This window comes from Mastigoproctus giganteus, chromosome 5 (assembly GCF_048544385.1).
Source record: "Mastigoproctus giganteus isolate SK-2022 chromosome 5, ASM4854438v1, whole genome shotgun sequence".
Classification (NCBI taxonomy): Eukaryota; Metazoa; Arthropoda; class Arachnida; order Uropygi; family Thelyphonidae; genus Mastigoproctus; species Mastigoproctus giganteus.
In genome coordinates, this window is record NC_143579.1 from 164,607,252 (window position 1) to 164,628,726 (window position 21,475).

The following is a 21,475-nucleotide window of genomic DNA, read 5'->3' on the forward strand; positions in this document are numbered from 1 at the left end:
AACCAAGCCCCTCTCTGATTGTACCTTTGCAATGGTGAGACTCTTAATAACTATGGATATATATCCCCATCTGCAAGGTCAAAAACACTGAACCTATTATATTGGAGAAACAATCAAGTGTGAACAATACAAGCATTAGTTGAGGTGTGTATCTCCATCACAAAGAGAAACTGCCAACCATCTTGTGTCACAAGACAATACCAGGTAGAAGATGACCCTCATTACCCAGTGAGAGTCGTGTACCACACAAAACTTTACTAACTGGAGGCTTGAAACCATATTTATCCTCAGAGAAAGTTCTAGCATCTTTTCTATCATGCAGTATCAGTCTGTCTTTTGAGGTTATCACAGGGACTTGGAGTCACATCCAATATCCAGCTTCAACTTTTTGAATATCCACTACCAATTCCTTAAATGCTGATCTCCAGGTAATTCTCCAGTGGGGCAAAGATAACTTTGTTGAATTCAATCCTTCTAAAACCCAGTACTGTCTTATGTCTCACAAAAAGGATTCTTCTACTCCTATGCTTATCTTCTATGACACATTGATTTCTAGGCAAGATCATAAATCTCTATTGGGGATTACCCTGACTTCTAATCTCTCTTGGCATATGCACATTACAAATATTGCTTCCTCTGCATCTAACGAAATGAGTTCTCTTTTGCTCTTGTCATCACTTTTCTTTTAACACAGCTGTTCACTCTGTACAAATTGTAAATCCACCCTACCATGGAATATTATTTCCACATCTGGGGTGGTGCCCCCATAACCTCTCTCAGGCTTCTAAATTCCATTCAAAAGAGGGCAGTTAGGCTAATTAATAACTCATCTCTAATAGAGTCTGTCCACTCTGTCTCATAGACATTCTGTTTCTGCTGCATACCTTTTCTAGAGAAACTTTCATGGGCACTGTTCTTCTGAATTGGCCCCTAAAGGCAAGAAGTCCTTAAATGATTATGTACAGACTTTTTTTATTAAAATCCCAAAGATGAGAGGTATTAGAACCTATACTACTTAGTACCGTGCATGGGTTGAAGGTTTAGAAGATGAAAGAAGACATTAGACTTGAACATCTGCAGATGGTAATTTTCAGAAAATACATATGAAAGAAGGTTATTCTAGAAAACGGCAGTTGCATGAATAAATGAGGAAGATGAAAAGTTGGTTCTGTGAGTTTGAAGTTGGACTGTAAATGGATATTGGCTGGTGGTGGCACATGTTCGGACTGTTTTGAAAGAGAGACCAGGAATTATAGAAGACAATTCAGAAGAACAGTGACCGTTGAAGTATCTATAAAAAAAAGCATGCAGCAGAAACAGTATGTCTATGAGATAGAGAGTGGAGAAACTTCAATAATTAACTAACTACCCTCTTCTGAATGGAATAGAAGCCTGAGAGAGGTTGTGGGAACAATATTCCATGTAGGGTGGATTTGTGACTTTTTCAGAGTGAACAGCTGATTCGAAGAAAAGACACGCCAAGAGCGAAAGAGAAAACCAATTTTTTTTTTTATGCAGAGGAAGCAATATTTGTAATGTGCTTGTGCCAAGAGAGATTAGAAGTCAGGGAAATCCCCAAAAGAGATATATCATTTTGCCTAGAAATCTGAGTGTCACTAAAGATAAACATAAGAGGAAAAGAATCCTTTTTGTGAGATATAACACGCAGGACGGAGTTTTAGAAGGATTGAAGTTGTCTTTGCCCCACTGGAGATCGGCATTTAAGAAACAGGGAACGGATATTTGAGAAGTTGAAGCTCATTGAGCAGGGCAAGGTTTCTCAAACTGGAAAGTGGAATGCAATGTGCTATCTTCAGAAAAACTATAGATAGGTTTCCAGTCAATGGAAGAGGAAAAGAGTGGGAGAAAGAATTGAACCTTGGGGAAACACCAGCATTAGTGGAAAAGTTAGAAGATAGAGAGCCATCTACTATCACCCACAGTGAGCAGTCGGAGAGAAAACTGGATAACCAATTATAAAAAACAGTTGGAAAACCATAAGATGGAAGCTTGTTTAGAAGACCTTTGTGCCATATATGATCAAAAGCCTTTGAGATGTCAAGAGCAACTGCTTATGTTTCACCAAACTTTTCCACTGAATCTGTCCATAAATGGGTAACATAAGCCAGAATATCATCAGTGGATCGACACTGATGGAATCCATACTGGCGATCGTTGATCAGATGGTAGGTTTTTAGATAGTTTAAGAGTTGGCGGTTAATTGATTTCTCCGTTGCTTTAGAAACAGTAGAGGTAATTGCAATGGGAATATAATTGGATGGGAGGGATTTGTCACCCTTTTTAGGAACTGGCTGAATATGAGTGAAATTTCCAAGAAGAAGAAAAACACCTTTGGAATAAGAAAGTGAACAAATGTGACAAACAACAGGAGTAAGTTCAGGAGCACAGGTTTTGAGAACAAGTGGAGAAATACCATCAGGAACTGGAGTTTTCTTAGCACAAAGATTGGTCAAAATCTTTCTGACATCCTTTTGATGGAAGACAACAGGAGGCACTGAATGGAGCATGCTGGGAATGATGGGAGATGTTTTACCAAGATCCTTAATGCATCAGTTGGGAGAAAAGTGGGATGCTAGCAGGTCAGCTTTATCCTTGGCTGAAGTGACAATAGAACCATTTAGTTTTGACAGAGTTGGGAGCAGAGATGGGTAAAGTTGCCAATAGCTTTGGCAAGAGATAAGAATACTCAGCTACCTTTACGGCAAGAGACAAGAATACTCAGCTACCTTTACGGCAAGAAGCAAGTTTTCTACTCTTAGACTGTTTAAAATCTAGTTTGGACTGATTAATAACTGCTTTACAATTGTGGAGAGCTCTGGCATAGGCAGAAAATGAAACTGAAAATTGGAAACAAGCCAATTACGATACACAACATTCTTTTCTTAGCACATGAACAGCCTTAGCACATTTATTGGAAAACCAAGTTTTAGATAAAAGACAAGATTTTAAGGTGGAGTGTGGAATAAAGGATTCCATTCCTGCAAGAATAATTTCACTGACATGATCTGTGCAAATGTCGACATCAGGAGTATTGAAACAGTAATCCGACCAAGGAAAAGAAGAAAAGAAATCTTGCATGTCATCTAATTTTGCATTCTTGCCATTAATGGCAAACAACATGAGGCTGAGAATAGCCATGAGATAAAGGCTTCATTGGAGAAGAAACAATCACCAAGTTGTCACCTGAGGTGCCTAATGGACCACTTACTTTGACTGTGTACTTAGAAGGGTTGTATGTGAGAAAAAGATCAAGCATGTTGGCTGTATGGTTAGGATTGTCCGGTATTCTGGTAGGAAAATGAACAATCTGTGTGAAGTCATTAATAATTGAAAAAGCCTCAACATCTTGACCAGTTGGGTCAGTGTAACTAGAAAACGGAAGCCAGCTGGAGTTGTGAACATTAAAATCACCAAGGAAAATTACCTCACTGATGGGAAAGTAGTAGTAGTAGCAGCAGTGGCATGTGATGCAAAAAAGCAAGTGTATGAGCTTATGCAGCATCAGCCAAAAAAAAAAAAAAAAAAAATAATCACACCATTCCCTCCAAATGCCTGTCCAGTTCCTCCTTAAATTTATTCAACCTATCAACTTCCACAACGTTGTTGTTGTTATTTGGTTTTTAGGAGCATTAGCAAATAAGGCCATATTACTCTGGGATATGCGGTGGTCATTCCTTGACCTTTCCGCATCCTCCGTATTTGGTGGTGAACGGCTCAAACCCCGGTCTAATCAAGAAGCGTGTGCTACGCACTGCTGCTCCTTCCCCACATGGCTACGGAGACGCCACTTCCACAACGACAGATGGAAGTTTGTTCCAGCAATTAACCACCCGCTGGCTAAAGGCAAATTTCTGCACATCTGTCTTTTCTTAATTTTAATTTATGTCCCCTTAGGTTCGTAATCTGAACAAGTGGAAGGATCCCATCAGAATTCAGCGTGCTGAACCCATTCAAGGCGTTATACACCTCAATCAGATCACCGTGCAGGTGCCTAGTCTCTAGCCGCTGCAATTTGCAGAACTCAAGCCTCTCTCTCTCTCTCTTGGAAAGAGGATCCCTTCATTCCCCTCACCAATCTTGTCGCCCTTCTCTGTACATGCTCAAACAAATCTACATCCTTCCTAAAATGAGGCCTCCAGACCTGTATGCAGTACTCAAGGCATGGCCTGACCTTTGCGTTATACAGAGGGACAATCACCTCCTTTTCCTTGCTAGCAAAATTCCTATATATCATTGACAAAACCCCATGACCTGCACTGGCAGCCTGTCTGCATTGCTCAAAAACTTCATATCTGACTGCACAATTACTCCCAGGTCTTTTTCATTTTCTACCACTTTAAGTGTAGTACCACACAGTTGGTACATTTCTCTGGGGTTACTTCTACCCATATGCAGTACTTTGCATTTCTCAAGGTTAAACTTCAGTTGCCACTTCTTAGCCCATCTGCCCAAATTATCTAGATCCTGTTGCAGTAGCACGCTGTCATTACTGTCATTAACAACCCTGCCAACCTTTGTATCATCTGCAAACTTCGACACTAAGCCTGATATACCTTCATCAATATTATTGATAAATATACAAAACAACAGTGGACCCAACACCAAACCCTGTGGGACTCCACTAATAACATTAGCCCACAAAGAGCAGCACCCATCGATTACCACCCTCTGTCTTCTCCCACTTAATCATGCTTTAATCCATTGTAGCAACTTAACTTAATACCATTCTGCTCCAATTTGTACAATAGTCTTCCATGCGCAACAGTGTCAAAAGCTTTCCTCAAATCCAAATATATGATATCAAAATTATTTTTTGCATCCAGTTCCTTTTTAACCATATCATAATAACTAATCAGGTTTGTCAGACAAGACTTTCCCTTAACAAACCCATGCTGTGTCTGAATTATTGCTGCAGTCTTGTCTAGATGATCCTGCAATGCATCTTTAACCAGTGACTCTATTATTTAACCAGAACAGAAGTTAAACTAACTGGTCTGTAATTACTCGTGTTACCCTTCGATCCCCCTTTATGAATTGGGGATACATTTGCACATCTCCAGTCCGTGGGGACCTCTCCTGAGTCCAAGGATGTTCTCATAATTATGGCTAAGGGTTTGTACAACAATTTCTCCTCCACTTTGCTCTCAGTTATTACAAAATCATTAAGTATCCTGCTATAAGTTGGACTGGAGAAAGTCAAGTCAAAGAGTTTCAAGTGATTAGTGGAGTTGGGAAAATGGTAGAGACAACAGATAAATTTGACAGAATGGGGTAGAGATTTTAAGCCAGAAAAGATCGAAAAGAAGAGATTCCAAATTATGAAGTCTCTGACAGGGAATATCAGAAAGGACATATGCACATTATTCATACAGTGAATAATATGGCAACTGAGATTGCAGTGGTTGAATCAACCGATAACTGAGATTCTGTTAGAAAAAGTACATGGGGTTTGGCAGACTGTAAGTGGAAATGGACATCATTGGGATTAGAACTGAGACCACACATATTTGTGAAATGAACTAGGAAGTGTTTAGGAGGTTTAGATCTTTTTGCAGATGAGTCTGTTCTATTAGTTTGTCAATTCATGGTGTATTCAGTAGTAAGAAAAAGTGTGTGTGGGGGGGAGATATGCTGTATGAAGTAATGAATTTTTGGATATGGCAAACACATAGTAAGAATATACCCAGATCCTTAACATTAACGTGGCCTCAACAATGCCTCCCACATACACAACTACCCGGACTTCCTCCAGTCACTATCTGGCAGAGTTGAGGCAGCAAGATTATACACTATCTGATCCGGAAGCCTCCTAGAGAGTTAGCAATAGGTTCGGTCCAGTGTACTAACTAGCAGTTGGCCTGCGAACACCGTTTTAGAGCTGTATCCTCAAAATGTAAGAAAGTTTGGATCTCTCCATGGTGTTCATCTTAACCTCAAAGGACATCAATCATACTGCATGATGGAAGAAATGGGGGTGGATTGATTGGAACTTCGACTTGATCGAGACTAAACGTGGATTCCACCACTTCAAGCCTCCAATAAGCAAAGTGGTGGTATTGCATCGGTTTGTGAGAGACAGCTACAACCTAGTATTGCCTGTAACACTGAAGGGAAGCATTCCTCCATGTGGTATGAGTGTCACACCTCAACCCCTGCCTATGTTGGTTCACACCTGGGTGGTCCCTCACAGTGTGCTTGCACATGGGGGTTATACCTAGGATTATTAACAGTCCCACCATCATGAAGGTGCAAGCAGAGGAATTGGCTTTCACAGACTGTCCAGACTTTGCCAAAATTAGGTCCACTTGACTTGAGTGTTGCCTGAATATCAGTTCCATCAGCATTTTAGACTCGCAGGTAGCAAGCACAGCTTGTCTGGCATATCTGAGAGAACGTCTGCGACAGCCTCAAGGACCTAAGCCTCGATGACACTACTGTGGTCTTATCCATTGACAAAGGTTGACGCACTGTTGTTATGGATGTCTGAGTATCTACATAAGGCTCTCTCTTCTACATGTTTGTGATGTATATGATCCTGTACAGGAGCCCTCTGTCAAAGTATTAGAGAAGTAGTAGTCCAAAGTTAACAAATTAGCGCATAGCTAGTTTTCATCAAATAAGATTTCAAAAAACATGCGTTGGAAACTTCATGCAACAGGTTGTAGACTTCCACAATCCTACAGACTCCCAAAGATCCACAAACCAGGTATTCCTTAAGACCTATTGTTTCCTGCTGTAATTTACCTACATATGAACTCTCCAGGTTCATTTCCAATTCATTAACACCCCCTTATGGGGAGAACTAATCATACCGTGTACAGTTTCTACATATTTTTAATGATATGTAGATGAGGTCATGATTTCCTTAGATATAGTCTCCCTATTCACTTCTGTTCCAGTGCCACAGGCTAGTACCTGTGGAGATGCCACCTTGGCCGACAAGACCTCACTCTCTATTGATGATATTTGTATGGCCTCTCAACCTATGTTTGACTGGCAGCGTGATCTTGTTAAATAACTCTCTGTTCCACCAGGTTCATGGCACAGCTATGGGTGCCCCTGTCAGTTCTATTATAGCCAACATTGCCATGGAGGAACTAGAGAGTCGAATTTTTTCGAATCTGCCTGTTTCTATCACTCTCTGGTGTCGATATGTTGATGACATCTTTGCAATTGCCCTTTGGATTGGAAACTCAACTGTTTCAATATCTCAACTTCCTGTCACCTTTTATGCAGTTTACTGTTGAGCTAGAAGTAAATAATACTTCAATATCTCAACTTCCTGTCACCTTTTATGCAGTTTACTGTTGAGCTAGAAGTAAATAATACTTCAATGGACACTGCTCATCGTGGACTAATGTTATTAGTGGAGTCCCTCAGGGCTCAGTGTTGGGTCCATTATTGTTTTCTGTATTTATAAATGATATTGATGATGGTATATCAAGCTTAATGTCCAAGTTTGCAGATGATACAAAGGTTGGCAGGGTTGTCAAGGACACTACTGACACTATGCTGCTGCAACAGGATCTGGAAAGGTTGAGCAGATGGGCTGAGAGGTGGCAAATGAAGTTTAACATTGACAAATGTAAAGTACTACACATGGGAAACAGCAACCCCAGAGCAACGTATCAACTCTGTGGTACTACACTGACAGTGGTAGAGAATGAAAGGGACTTGGGGGTGATTGTGCAGGCAGATATGAAGTTCTCTGAGCAGTGCAGACGGGCTGCAAGAGTAGCTCATGGAGTATTGTCAATGATATACAGGAATTTTTCCAGCAGGGATAAGGAGGTTATTATTCCATTGTATAAGGCAATGGTCAGGCCACACCTAGAGTACTGTATACAGGTCTGGAGGCCTCATTTCAAGAAGGATGTAGAGCTGCTGGAACGAGTACAGAGAAGGGCAACAAGATTAGTGAATGGAACAAAATGGTGCTCTTACGAAGAAAGGCTTAAATTTTGCAAATTACAGTGTCTGGAGACTAGGCACCAGCAAGGTGATCTGATAGAGGTGTATAAAGCCTTGAATGGTTTAAGCATGCTCAATGCTGATGGGATTCTTCCTCTAGCTCAGAAAATTCACCTGAGAGGGCATAAATTCAAATTGAGGAAAGACAGATGTAGGATAGACGTGCGGAAATTTGCCTTTAGCCAGCGGGTGGTTGGTTGGTGGAACAGACTGCCATCCCTTGTGGTGGAGGTTGATAGCCTAAATAAGTTTAAGGCTCAGCTGGACAGGTATTTTGAACGAACAGAGGGGTGAAGTGGAAGTGGGTTTTTTTTTTTTTTTTTTTGGCTGATGCTGCATAAGCTTGCTTTCTTGCATCAAATGCCTCTACTAATGCTAATGCTAATACCCTCTCTTTACTGGATGTTTTAATCCAGCACGTGGGCGCACATGCTACAACTTCAGTTTTTAGAAAATTTAAGTGTACAGGCCAGTTTACAAACTACAAGTCTGCATATGCTCCTAGTCATTTACAAAGCACAGCACAGCCTGTACCTTGTTTATGTGCACTTGCACCCATTCTAGATCCATAGATGACAAGCAATTAGAGATTTCCAAAGTAATTGCTGACCTTTCCAACTGTGGCTATCCAACAAAAAATTTGGACAGGTGTGAATAACAAGTTCATGAGCTTGTTGCACAACCTAATCCACCACATGATAATGAGTTTACCTCAACTGCCTACATTCCCCTACTACCCAGGCATGTCGGAACATCTTACCAGAATCTTGCGCTCATACTGCCTAAGGTGTGTGCAACTTCCTGGTAGAAAATTGCATTCGATTATTTCAAGGGTGAAAACACCCATCCCCTCCATCGTGCGTAGCGTACCGCATTACATGCCCAGATTGTGATGGTTGTTATGTAGGCAAAACCACTAGGAGATTAAAAAATCATGGCTCATAACATGAAAGGGTTCTCCGATCTGCTGAACACCGAGATATTGACTGGATATTGATTTCCCGGATACTGACTGGAATTTGTGGGTTGGTCACTCGCACACTAGCAAGGCTTTTGTGGATTTATTGGATGATTGTTTTCTACATCAGCATGTTCGTGAGGCAACAAGAGGGAGCAATACTCTTGATCTGATTATCAGTAGTGATTCTTCACGCATTAAGAATCTGCAGATAAATGAACCACTAGGTGGCAGTGATCACAGTGTGTTGAAGTGGGATTTACTCAAGGAGGTAACTACCATCAGAGGTAAAGGGAAGGGTTTTTGTTTTCGTAAAGGCGACTACGATGGTCTGAGACAGTATTTAAATTCTATACAGTGGGACCAACTGATGATGTTATCAACAGCGAACTCAAAATGGGAAGCATTCAAGGAACTAATCTTGGAGGCTACCAGGCTTTACATACCAACTAAGAAATATTGTTCAAGGTTTAGGCCTAAATGGTTGTCAGATGAACTAATGAGGCATGTGGCAGAGAAGAAAAATGCATGGGATACATACAAATTAATGGCTGACATGGAAGCCTATGATAGATATAAGTTGGTCTGTAACCAAGTCACAAAGGAGATTAGGCAGGCAAAGGCAGACTACGAAAAATCCTTGGCAAAGGATGCAAAGAAAAACAGAAAAGAGTTCTTTACATATTTAAACTCGAGAAGGAAAGGGATGAATCAGATTGGTCCACTGGATATTGATGGTTCATCAGTTGAGGATCCTGCTCAGGTGGCTAACAATCTAAACGAGTATTTTGCATCTACATTCACGCAAGAGGAGTTATTCAGGAAGGAGAATGATGTAGGTAAAGTAAACATTGGCAGTGAGCTGGATGATTTTGTAACAACTGAGAGGAAAGTGGAGGAGAGATTGTTGAGGATAAACATAAAAAAGGCACCTGGGGTGGATGGGATCTATCCAGTTATATTAAAGGAGGCAGCAAAGGAAGTAAGCAAACCCCTAGCCATAATTATGAGAGCTTCTTTGGACTCAGGGGAGGTACCCATAGACTGGAGATGTGCAAATGTAACCCCAATTCACAAAGGAGGATCAAAGGCTGACACAAGTAATTATAGACCTGTTAGTTTAACTTCTGTTCCAGGTAAGTTAATGGAGGCACTGGTTAAAGAAGCACTGCAGGATCATCTAGACAAGAATTCAGTTATAGCTCAGACGCAGCATGGTTTTGTTAAGGGCAGGTCTTGCCTGACCAATTTGATTGGATACTATGATGTAGTCACAAAAGAACTGGATGCAGGGAATAACTTTGATATTATATATTTGGATCTTAGAAAGGCTTTTGATACTGTTGCACATGGAAGACTGCTGCACAAATTGGAGCAGTGTGGCATTGGAGGCAAATTGCTGCTATGGATAAGGGGATGGTTGAGTGGCAGAAGACAGAGAGTGGTAATCAATGGACACTGCTCAACGTGGACTAATGTTATTAGTGGAGTTCCTCAGGGTTCAGTGTTGGGTCCGTTGTTGTTTTCGGTGTTTATGAATGATATTGATGATGGGATATCAAGTTTAATGTCCAAGTTTGCAGATGATACAAAGGTTGGCAGGGTTGTTAAGGACACTACTGACGCTATGCTGCTGCAACAGGATTTGGAAAGGTTGAACAGATGGGCTGAGATGTGGCAAATGAAGTTTAACATTGACAAATGTAAAGTATTACATATAGGAAACAGTAACCCCAGAACAACATATCAACTCTGCGGTACTACACTGACAGTGGTGGAGAATCAAAAGGACCTGGGGGTAATTGTGCAGGCAGATATGAAGTTCTCTGAGCAGTGCAGACGAGCTGCAAGAGTAGCTCATGGTGTCTTGTCAATGATATACAGGAATTTTTCTAGCAGGGATAAGGAGGTGATTATTCCCTTGTATAAGGCAATGGTTAGGCCACATCTTGAGTACTGTATACAGGTCTGGAGGCCTCATTTCAAGAAGGATGTAGAGCTGCTGGAACGGGTACAGAGAAGGGCAACAAGATTAGTGAATGGAACAAAGGGTTGCTCTTACGAAGAAAGGCTTAAGTTTTGCAAATTACAGAGTCTGGAGACTAGGCACCGGCGAGGTGATCTGATAGAGGTGTATAAGGCTTTGAATGGTTTGAGCATGCTCAATGCCAATGGGATTCTTCATCTTGCTCAGAATAATCACCTCAGAGGGCATAAATTCAAATTGAGGAAGGACGGATGTCGGTTAGATGTGCAGAAATTTGCCTTTGGCCAGCGGGTGGTTGGTTGGTGGAACCGACTTCCATCATTTGTTGTTGAAGTTGATAGCCTAAACAAATTTAAAGCTCAACTGGACAGGTATTTCGAACGAACGGAGGGGTGAAATGGGAGTGGTGTGTGTGTGTTTTTTTTTTTTTTTTTTTGGCTGATGCTGAATAAGCTTGCTTTCTTGCATCATATGCCTCTACTAATGCTAATGCTAATCTGTCTTTTAGTGAAAAGTGGTCTGCAGCTTGTATCATTTGGGCTTTTTTCCTTTTTGGGAAAATATGGATGACTGTCCATTTTTTTTTTTTTTTTTAATAAAAAAAAAAATGTCCATTTCTTCCTCAGCATGTATTTCTAAGACTGGTTTATCCAAGACTTCTTTTTATCTATATTCATGTGAATGGGGACTGGATATTTAGTATTTGTGGTTGGCTGCAAAGTAGGGGACATGTCTTATGGAATTGTAACTAGTGTGTTGATGCCTTAATTGGAAGTTGGTAGTGAAGATGACTTTAGTGTTGAAGGTAGCATTGAGCAAGCCCAAGCAGATAGAGAGATGTTGGGAGAAACTGAATCATTGGTTTCAACTGCAATGGTAATGGTAGTAATTATATGTTTGTGTTGTTGGGCATATATATGTGATACTGTAATTTGTGATATTTGTTTCTTTGCACCAGGTAAGTAACTTTATTCCCAGTTTTGTATTTCTGCATAATTTTTTCTCCTTTTCATGTTTCAATCTTTGGAATAGGTGGGGGTGATTGCCTCTACAGTTGGGACACTGTAAAGACTGTGCAGAATATTCAGTATAGGTGTGTTGTGGATCCAAACAAAGCACTTACTGCTGTCCCTCAACATACTGACAATGAATGCCCAAATTTCTGACATTTGGAGCATCTAACAGTTTGATATATATATGATCCGACATCACAGTTCAGACATCCTGCTTTTACAGAAGCTGGTGGATTTGGCAAGTTAAATGTTAGTACAATATTTCTGGTTGGAACTAATCAGTCACATCTCTTTCATCTAGGATTCTCTTAGCCTGAATGATGTTTTGATCCAAGAATTCCTGTGTAACATATTCATTAGATACATGTAGAAGATCCATTCTGTTATCACTCCTTTTGAATAGTTTATGGTGGCATGAAGGGACACTTGTATGAGAATTCCTCCAAATGTCAATTTAAGCAATTGTTCATAGTGCCTGTATAGCATTATTTCAACAATGTAGATCTCCTGATTTTAGTCAGCAAACCATTTTCTGTGAGCCAGCAGTATTCTCCAAACATTTCTTGATCAGAAAAGGAGAGAGCTCACTTGCTGATCATTCACTGAGTGTATAATCAAGAAGTGAGGGCAGACATTCTGATCTGTATCCTTTTTTTGCCTTTGGACAAAAGAAAGATACAGGTTATGATCTTCTTGTTCTCTACAGTGTGATGAGTCGGTGGGTCCATTTGAAGAAGTACTGGTATAGTCAATATTTGCTCCTATCAGCCTGTGGCAAATTAACTTTTCTGCAAGGTTTCTAGCCCACCACAGGGAGGCAAAAGCAGTGCCTGGTGTGATCTGTTGGAACAGGTGCATAGAAGAGCAACACGCTTAGTGAGGGGAACAAAACATAGTCTTACCTAGAAAAACTTCATTTCTTCAAATTGCAGCATCAGGAAACTAGGCACCTGAGAGGATTTCTGATCAAAGTGTTGATGGCATCCTCTTGCTCAGACATGCACATACCTCGGGAGCATAAACTGGGTAAGGATGGGTGCAGGATAGGCAGCCAGAAATTTTTTCTTTCGATTAGAGGGTAGCTGATTCTTGGAACAAACTTCCATTTGGCATTGTGAAAGTGGGTAGTTTGAATGAATTTAAGGAATCACTAGAAAAATTATTAGAGGAGATGGGCAGGATTTTTTTTTTTTTTTTTTGTTAATCCTTCCTTGTATCAATCACACTATTAATATTAATATGTATTTTTAATTTACTATGTGTAGGCACCAACTGCCAAGTAATGGCATCTGTGCCATCTGTACGAATACTAGTAGACAAAAAAAAAAAAAAAAAAAAAAGAGAAGTGATTTGAAAATATTAATTTAAAAGTTTATATTTAAAAATACTTACTTTCCCATTCTGTAATCATCATGTTGATAGCGAAGGTATTTAACAAGTTCGGAAACACCATTTTTTGCATTGCCAGGATAATGAGGCCATGTTGCAGGGCAGAGACATTTGTATCTCTTTAGAAAAACTTCATATGGCCTGCGATATGCAAAACCTGCACGTCGAACTCTCAAATTTTCCATCAAACCCAAATATTTTACTTGATGTCCAACTATTTTCTCATCAAATACAGCTAAAATAAGTAAAAACAAAAATATAATGAAAAGAAGAGAAAAAATTTTATATATACAGGGTGATTCACTACCAGTGCGACAAACTTGCAGGAGGTGTAGGGGGCACAAAGACAAATCGGAATCACATAGCATTGCAGGGTCCAAAATGCTTTCGTCGTGCGGTAGAGGACATTGAACAGGAGGTCGCGTGAACAGTGATCCCGCTGGAAGTCAGCATTTGCGAACCGGTTCCCGAGGCAGTAAGATGGATGAGTATTCAAACGTTGAACTGGCCGACATGCACCTCGCGTATAGAGCTGCAGACTGTAATGGGCGCACCGCTCTGCACTTGTACCAGGAACGTTTCCCACACAGGTGTGCTCCTCATCATACGATTTTCGCACATGTGCACAGAAGGTTATGTGAGACTGGTTGTTTCATGAGAGGTACCATGAATCGAGAGCGAACGACGAGGATGCCAGACAATGAGAATTTCCTACGTCTTGCAGAAGGCAATCCGAGTACGAGTACTCGAGCGATAGGCCAACAATTGGGTATTTCCCAATCCACTGTATGGAGGATACTGTCAACAAACCAAATTAGTTCATACCATCTGCAGCGCGTCCAATCATTGGAGCCTGCGGATTATACACTCTGGAGGACTTTTGCTACTTGGTTTCTTCAACAGAAACGGTTCGCAAATGCTGACTTCCAGCGGGATCGCTGTTCACGCGACCTCCCGTTCAACGTCCTCTACTGCATGACGAAGGCATTTCGGACCCTGCAATGCTATGTGATTCTGATTCGTCTTTGTGCCCCCTACACCTCCTGCAAGTTTGTTGCACTGGTAGTGAATCACCCTGTGTGTGTGTGTATATATATATATATAGACAGTAACAAAAAATAAATAAACTTCTTGGTTCAGGCAAGATTAATTCATAAACTTAAAGTGAATAATCTTTTGTACACTTCTACTAACTACAAAACATAGCTTTCAAACTATTTCATTAAACAATATAATTAATCCACTGGAGGAAAAATATATGGAATAAAAAATGAATTTTTTTCATAAATGAGCAAAAATTATGAGTTGAAACACCTCTAAACTGCCATCCCCTTTTGAATACCAACATTATGTATTGTGTCCAGATTCTTAATGCTCATAAATATCTTCCTTGTTGAATAGTCATGTCTTCCTTGTATAATGAAATAATGGTCCTGGTTAACTCCTGACCTGGCTTTGAAGGGCATGTACAACAACAGTATTCATTTTTCTCACTGTACAATAAAGAGTATTTATTTAATGATTGTGAAGCACAAGTTAACTTACTCATCATATTATAAATACATATAGGGCATCTCAAAAAATGTATACACACTCTGAATATTTATTAATACAGTTTCAATTCAGATACATCCAAGATTTATAATTCGAGTTAAAGAGGACAGATGTGTAATTATTTTGAGCTATCGTAAGTGTTCAAACTGGTAGCCATTCTGGTGCAGACACTGATGACAACGTAGTTCTACAGAGTTGCAAACATCATGAAACAATTCATTTGGAATATGGGCACATTCTCTTTCAATGGCTGCTTCCATTTCATTGATTGTCACCGGTTTTGCATGATAAACATTATCTTTTAGGTATCCCCATAAGAAAAAGTCCAATGGTGTGAGGTCTGGTGAATGAGGGGGATATTCAATGCTCCCTCTTTGCCCAATCCATCTGTTCAGCAAATTTTCATCAAGAAAGGTGCTTACATCATGATGGTAGTGGTGAGGGGGCTCCATCCTGCTGGAAATAAAAGTCCTGCTCATCCACAAACATCTAGTGAATGCGTGTCATGCCAGAATCTTGCAGCAGGTTCAAATAAACGGCACCAGTTACAAGGCTTGTGGATATCAGTGGTCTTCCGGAACGATGCTTGTGGATGTCTTGAACAGTTCCTTCTACTTCAAACTTATCTCTAATGCGAGCAATGGTGAGCCACATCGGTGGATCTCTTTCAAACTCCCTTCTGAAACATCTTTGCACTTCCACTACATTCTCTTACTTCCAGTAGCACTTTAGAATGAATTTCCTTACTTCAAAGTTTAGTCTCGTTTCAGCCATAATTTTTAATTGGTTATAGCTAAAAAAGAAAAAAATATTATTTATTTGTGGGCTGTAAAAGTGGTATACATTTTTTTCAGATTCTGTTTTATTCTGCTCATTTCATTCAGTTCATTACTATAAAGATGTACTTCTGTTTTGAACCTTCTCTATTCCCATGATAGACCACAAAAAAATTGTTTGCTTGCAACTATATTTCATAAAAGTCAATCAGTTATTTAAGTTTAGTGTCAGAGCATATTAAGGCATATAGTATAATGGTGTGTTAGGACTTAATGATCCAATGTGACTTTTCATACATTAAGTATAACTTATCAACTTAGATCATGGACACAGTTTAAAATGCAAATTATGAACAAGTTTTATTTTTGAAACCCAATTGATGCATTTGCTGATTGAAATTTCTACAATTATAGTGGATACTAATTCAGTGAAATATTACCAGTAGTTGCAGTGGCAAATGATGCAAGAAAGCAAGCTTATTAGCAATAGCATTAGTAGAGGCATATGATGCAAGAAAGCAAGCTTATCCAGCTTCAGCCAAAAAAAAAAAAAAAAACCACTTCCATTTCATCCCTCCGTTCGTTCGAAATACCTGCCAAGCTGAGCCTTAAATTTATTTAGGCTATCAACTTCCACAACAAAGGATGGAAGTCTGTTCCACCAACCAACTACCCGCTGGCTAAAGGCAAATTTCCGCACATCTGTCTTTCCTCAATTTGCATTTATGCCCTCTCAGGTGATTATTCTGAGCAAGAGGAAGAATCCCATCGGCATTAAGCATGCTCAAACCATTCAAGGGGCACCTCCATAGCCAGGTGGGAAGGAGTAGCAGTGCGTAGCACACACGCTTCTTGATTGGACCGGGGTTCGAGCCCGTCACCACCAAATATGGAGGATGCGGAAAGGTAAGGGAATGACCGCCGCATATCCCGGAGCAATATGGCTTTAGTTGCTAATGCTCCTAAAAACCAAATAATAACAATAACAATTCAAGGCTTTATACATCTCTATCAGATCAACTAGTCTCCAGACACTGTAATTTGCAAAACTTAAGCCTTTCTTCATAAGAGCAATCCTTTGTTCCATTCACTAATCTTGTTGCTCTTCTCTGTACTTGTTCCAGCAGCTCTACATCCTTCTTGAAATGAGGCCTCCAGACGTGTATACAGTACTCACGGTATAGCTTGTTTGTTTGTTATTTGGTTTTTAGGAGCATTAGCAACTAAGGCCATATTGCTCTGGGGATGTGCGGTGGTCATTCCCTAACCTTTCCGCATCCTCCGTATTTGGTGGTGATAGATTCGAAGCTTGGTCTAATCAAGAAGCTTGTGCTATACACTGCTGCTCCTTCCCAACTGGCTACGAAGGTGCCAAGGTGTGGCCTGACCATTACCTTATACAAGGGAATAATCACCTCCTTATCCCTGCTAGAAAACATCCTGTATATCATTGACAAGACACCATGAGCTACTCTTCTAGCCCATCTGAACTGCTCAGAGAACTTCATATCTGCCTGCACAATTACCCCCAGGTCCTTTTCATTCTCTACCACTGTCAGTGTAGTACCACAGAGCTGATACATTGCTCTGGGGTTGCTGTTTCCCATATGTAGTACTTTACATTTGTCAATGTTAAACTTCATTTGCCACCTCTCAGCCCATCGGCTCAACCTTTACAGATCCTGTTGCAGTAGCATAGCATCAGTAGTGTCCTTAACAACCCTGCAAACCTTTGTATCATCTGCCAACTTGGACATTAAGCTTGATATACCATCATCAATATCATTTATAAATACAGAAAACAATAATGGACCCAACAATGAACCCTGAGGGACTCCACTAATAACATCGCCTTATTCCATTGTATAAGGCGATGGTCAGGCCACACTGTATACAGGTCAGGCCACACTGTATATAGAGTACTGTATACAGGTCTGGAGGCCTCATTTCAAGAAGGATGTAGAGCTGCTGGAACGAGTACAGAGAAGGGCAACAAGATTAGTGAATGGAACAAAAGGGGTGCTCTTACGAAGAAAGGCTTAAGTTTTGCAAATTACAGTGTCTGGAGACTAGGCACCAGCGAGGTGATCTGATAGAGGTGTATAAAGCCTTGAATGGTTTAAGCATGCTCAATGCTGATGGGATTCTTCCTCTAGATCAGAAAAATCACCAGAGAGGGCATAAATTCAAATTGAGGAAAGACAGATGTAGGATAGACGTGCGGAAATTTCCTTTAGCCAGTGGGTGGTTGGTTGGTGGAACAGACTTCCATCCCTTGTGGTGGAGGTTGATAGCCTAAATAAGTTTAAGGCTCAGCTGGACAGGTATTTTGAACGAACAGAGGGGTGAAGTGGAAGTGGTTTTTTTTTTTTTTTTTTTTTTTGGCTGATGCTGCATAAGCTTGCTTTCTTGCATCAAATGCCTCTACTAATGCTAATGCTAACATTAGTCCACGATGAGGAGTATCCATTGATTACCATTCTCTTGTCTTCTCCCCCGCAACCATCCCTTTATCCATAGCAGCAATTTGCCTCCAATGCCACACTGCTCCAATTTGTGTAGCAGTCTTCCATGTGCAACAGTATCAAAAGCCTTTCTAAGATCCAAATATATAATAACAAAGTTATTCCCTGCCTCCCGTTCTTTTGTGACTGCATCATAGTATCCAATCAAATTGGTCAGGCAAGACTTTCCCTTAACAAAACCATGCTGTGTCCGAGCTATAACCGAAGTCTTGTCTAGATGATCCTGCAGTGCTTTAACCAGTGCCTCCATTAATTTTCTTGGAACAGAAGTTAAACTCACAGGTCTATAATTACTTGTGTCAACATTTGATCCTCCTTTGTGAATTGGTTACAGACCAGCTTATATCTATCATAGGCTTCCATGTTACCCATTAATTTATATGTATCCCATGCATTTTTCTTCTTTTTTTTTTTTTTTTTTATGTGAACCCCAAACACGAGAGGTATTAGAACCTATATAACTTAGTACCGTGCTTGGGTTGGAGGTTGAGAAGACGAAAGAAGATATTTGTTGACGTTGGACTTGAACTTCTGTAGATTGTAATTTTCAGGAAATACATATGAAGGAAGGTTGTTCCAGAAAACGGCAGTTGAATGAATAAATGAGGAAGATGAAAAGTTGGTTCTGTGGGTTTGAAGTTGGACAGTAAATGGATGTTGGCTGGTGGCAGCACGTGTTCGGACTGTTTTGAAAGAGAGAGCAGGAATTATAGAAGCCAATTCAGAAGAACAGTGCCCATTGAAGTATCTGTAGAAGAGGCATGCAGCAGAAACAGTACGTCTATGAGAAAGCGAGTGGAGAGACTCTGTTAGAGATGAATCATTAATTAACCTAACTGCCCTGTTCTGAATGGAATCAAGAAGCCTGAGAGAGGTTTTGGGGGCACCACCCCAGATGTGGGAACAATATTCCATGGCAGAGCGGATTTGCGATTTATACAGAGTGAAAAGCTGTTTGGATGAAAAGTAACGCGGAGAGCGAAAGAGAAAACCAAGTTTTTTTGATGCAGAGGAAGCAATATTTGTGATGTGCTTGTGCCAAGAGAGATTAGAAGTCAAGGTAATCCCCAAAAGAGATATATCATTTTGCCTAGAAATCGGAGTGTCACTAAAGATAAGCATAGGAGCAGAAGAATCCTTTTTGCGAGATATAAGACAAGACTGAGTTTTAGAAGGGTTGAAATCAACTAAGTTGTCTTTGCCCCACTGGAGAATTACCTGAAGACCAGCATTTAAGGAATTGGTAGCAAATTTTCAAGAAGTTGAAGCTGATTGGGCAGGACAAGGTTTCTCAAAATGGAAAGTTGAATGCAATCTGCTATCATCGGCAAAACTATGGATAGGATTTCCAGTCAATGGAAGAAGGTCATTGATATACAAGAGGAAAAGAGTGGGGGAAAGAACTGAACCTTGGGGGACACCGGCATTAGTGGAGAAGTTAGAAGACAGAGAGCCATCTACCATCACCTTCAGTGAGCGATCAGAGAGAAAACTGGATAACCAATTACTAAAAACAGTTGGCAAACCATAAGATGGAAGCTTGTTTAGAAGACCTTTATGCCAAACACGATCAAAAGCCTTTGAGATGTCGAGAGCAACTACTTGTGTTTCACCGAACCTTTCCATTGAATTAGTCCATATATGGGTAACATAAGCCAGAATATCACCAGTGGATCGACACTGATGGAATCCATACTGGCGATCGTTGATCAGACGGAAGGTTTCTAGGTAGTTTAACAGTTGGCGGTTAATTGATTTCTCCATTACTTTAGAAAGAGTAGATGTAATTGCAATGGGACGATAATTGGATGGGAGGGATTTGTCACCCTTTTTAGGAACTGGCTGGATATGAGCAAATTTCCAAGCAGAAGGAAAAACACCTTTGGAATAAGAAGGTGAAAAAAGGTGGCAAAGAATAGGAGTAAGTTCAGGAGCACAAGTTTTGAGAACAAGTGGACAAATACCATCAGGCCCTGGAGCTTTCTTAGCATCAAGATTCATCAAAATCCTTCTGATATCCTTTTTTTTTTTTTGAAAATAAATAAGATCTTTATTGTACAGTTCACCGGTACACGCAGGTACCACGACCACACAATACCCTTCACGGCACCATGCCAGGGGTTAAACTGGATTGGAGACACCTCGTCAAAATCTTCATGGATAAACCAGCCAAAAAAAATACTACACGCCAGAGCTGATTTCAATCATTACCAAACTTTTGGCGGAAGACCACAGGAGGCATTGAATGGAGTGTGTTTGGAATGGTGGGAGGTGTTTTACCAAGATCATTAATACATGAGCTGGAAGAAAAATGGGATGCTAGCAGGTCAGCTTTATCCTTGGCTGAAGTGACAACAGAACCATCTGGTTTGGACAGAGGTGGGAGCAGAGATGGGCAAAGTTGCGGCCAATAGCTTTGGCAAGAGACCAGAATGCTCGGCTACCATTAGGGCAAGAAGCAAGTTTTCTACTCTTAGCCTGTTCAAACTCTAGTTTGGACTGATTAATAACTGCTTTACAATTGTTGCAAGCTTTGGTGTAGGCAGAAAACGAAACTGAAGAATTAGAAACAAGCCAATTACGATATGCAACGTTCTTCTCTTGAACAACCTTAGCACATTTATTGGAAAACCAAGGTTTAGATAAAGGACGAGATTTTAAAGTGGATTCCATTCCTGCAAGAATAATTTCACTGACACAATCTGAGCAAACGTTGACATCAGAAGTTTTGAAACAGTAATCCGACCAAGGAAAAGAAGAAAAGAAGTCTCGCAAGTCATCCCATTTTGCATTCTTGTAATGCCAAACAACACGAGGTTGGGAATAGCCATGAGATAAAGGTTCCATTGGAGAAGAGACAATCACCAAGTTGTGATCTGAAGTGCCTAAAGGACCTCTCACTTGACTGTGTACTTAGAAGGATTGTTTGTGAGAAAAAGATCAAGCGTATTGGCTGTATGATTAGGATTGTCCAGTATTCTCGTAGGTAAATGAACAATCTGTGCTAGGTCATTAGTAATTGCAAAAGCCTCAGCATCTCGACCTGCTGGATCGGTGTGACTAGAAAACGGAAGCCAGCTGGAGTTATGAACATTAAAATCACCAAGGAAAATTACCTCACTGTTAGGAAAGTTGGACTGGAGAAAGTCAAGTTGCATCTGACATCCATTTAGGCCAAAACCCTGAACAATATTTCTTAGTTGGTATGTAAAGCCTAGTAACTTCCAAGATAAGTTCTTTGAATGCTTCCCATTTTGAATTTGCTGTTGGTAACATTATCA

The 21,475-nt window shown here is 40.4% G+C and overlaps 1 protein-coding gene across 4 annotated transcripts in view; it reads right to left on the reverse strand.

The window, feature by feature from the left end:
• Positions 1–21,475, reverse strand: part of Myo61F (unconventional myosin 61F) — a 748,935-nt gene that overhangs the window by 183,475 nt on the left and 543,985 nt on the right. For all 4 annotated transcript variants that reach the window (XR_016546978.1, XM_090374260.1, XM_090374259.1 and 1 more), the window contains exon 19: positions 13,343–13,574. Coding sequence is in view for 3 of the 4 variants with exons in the window: in XM_090374260.1 (XP_090230386.1) it covers positions 13,343–13,574 (232 nt within the window). In the remaining variant the exon portion in view is untranslated. The remainder of the gene's footprint in view (positions 1–13,342; positions 13,575–21,475) is intronic.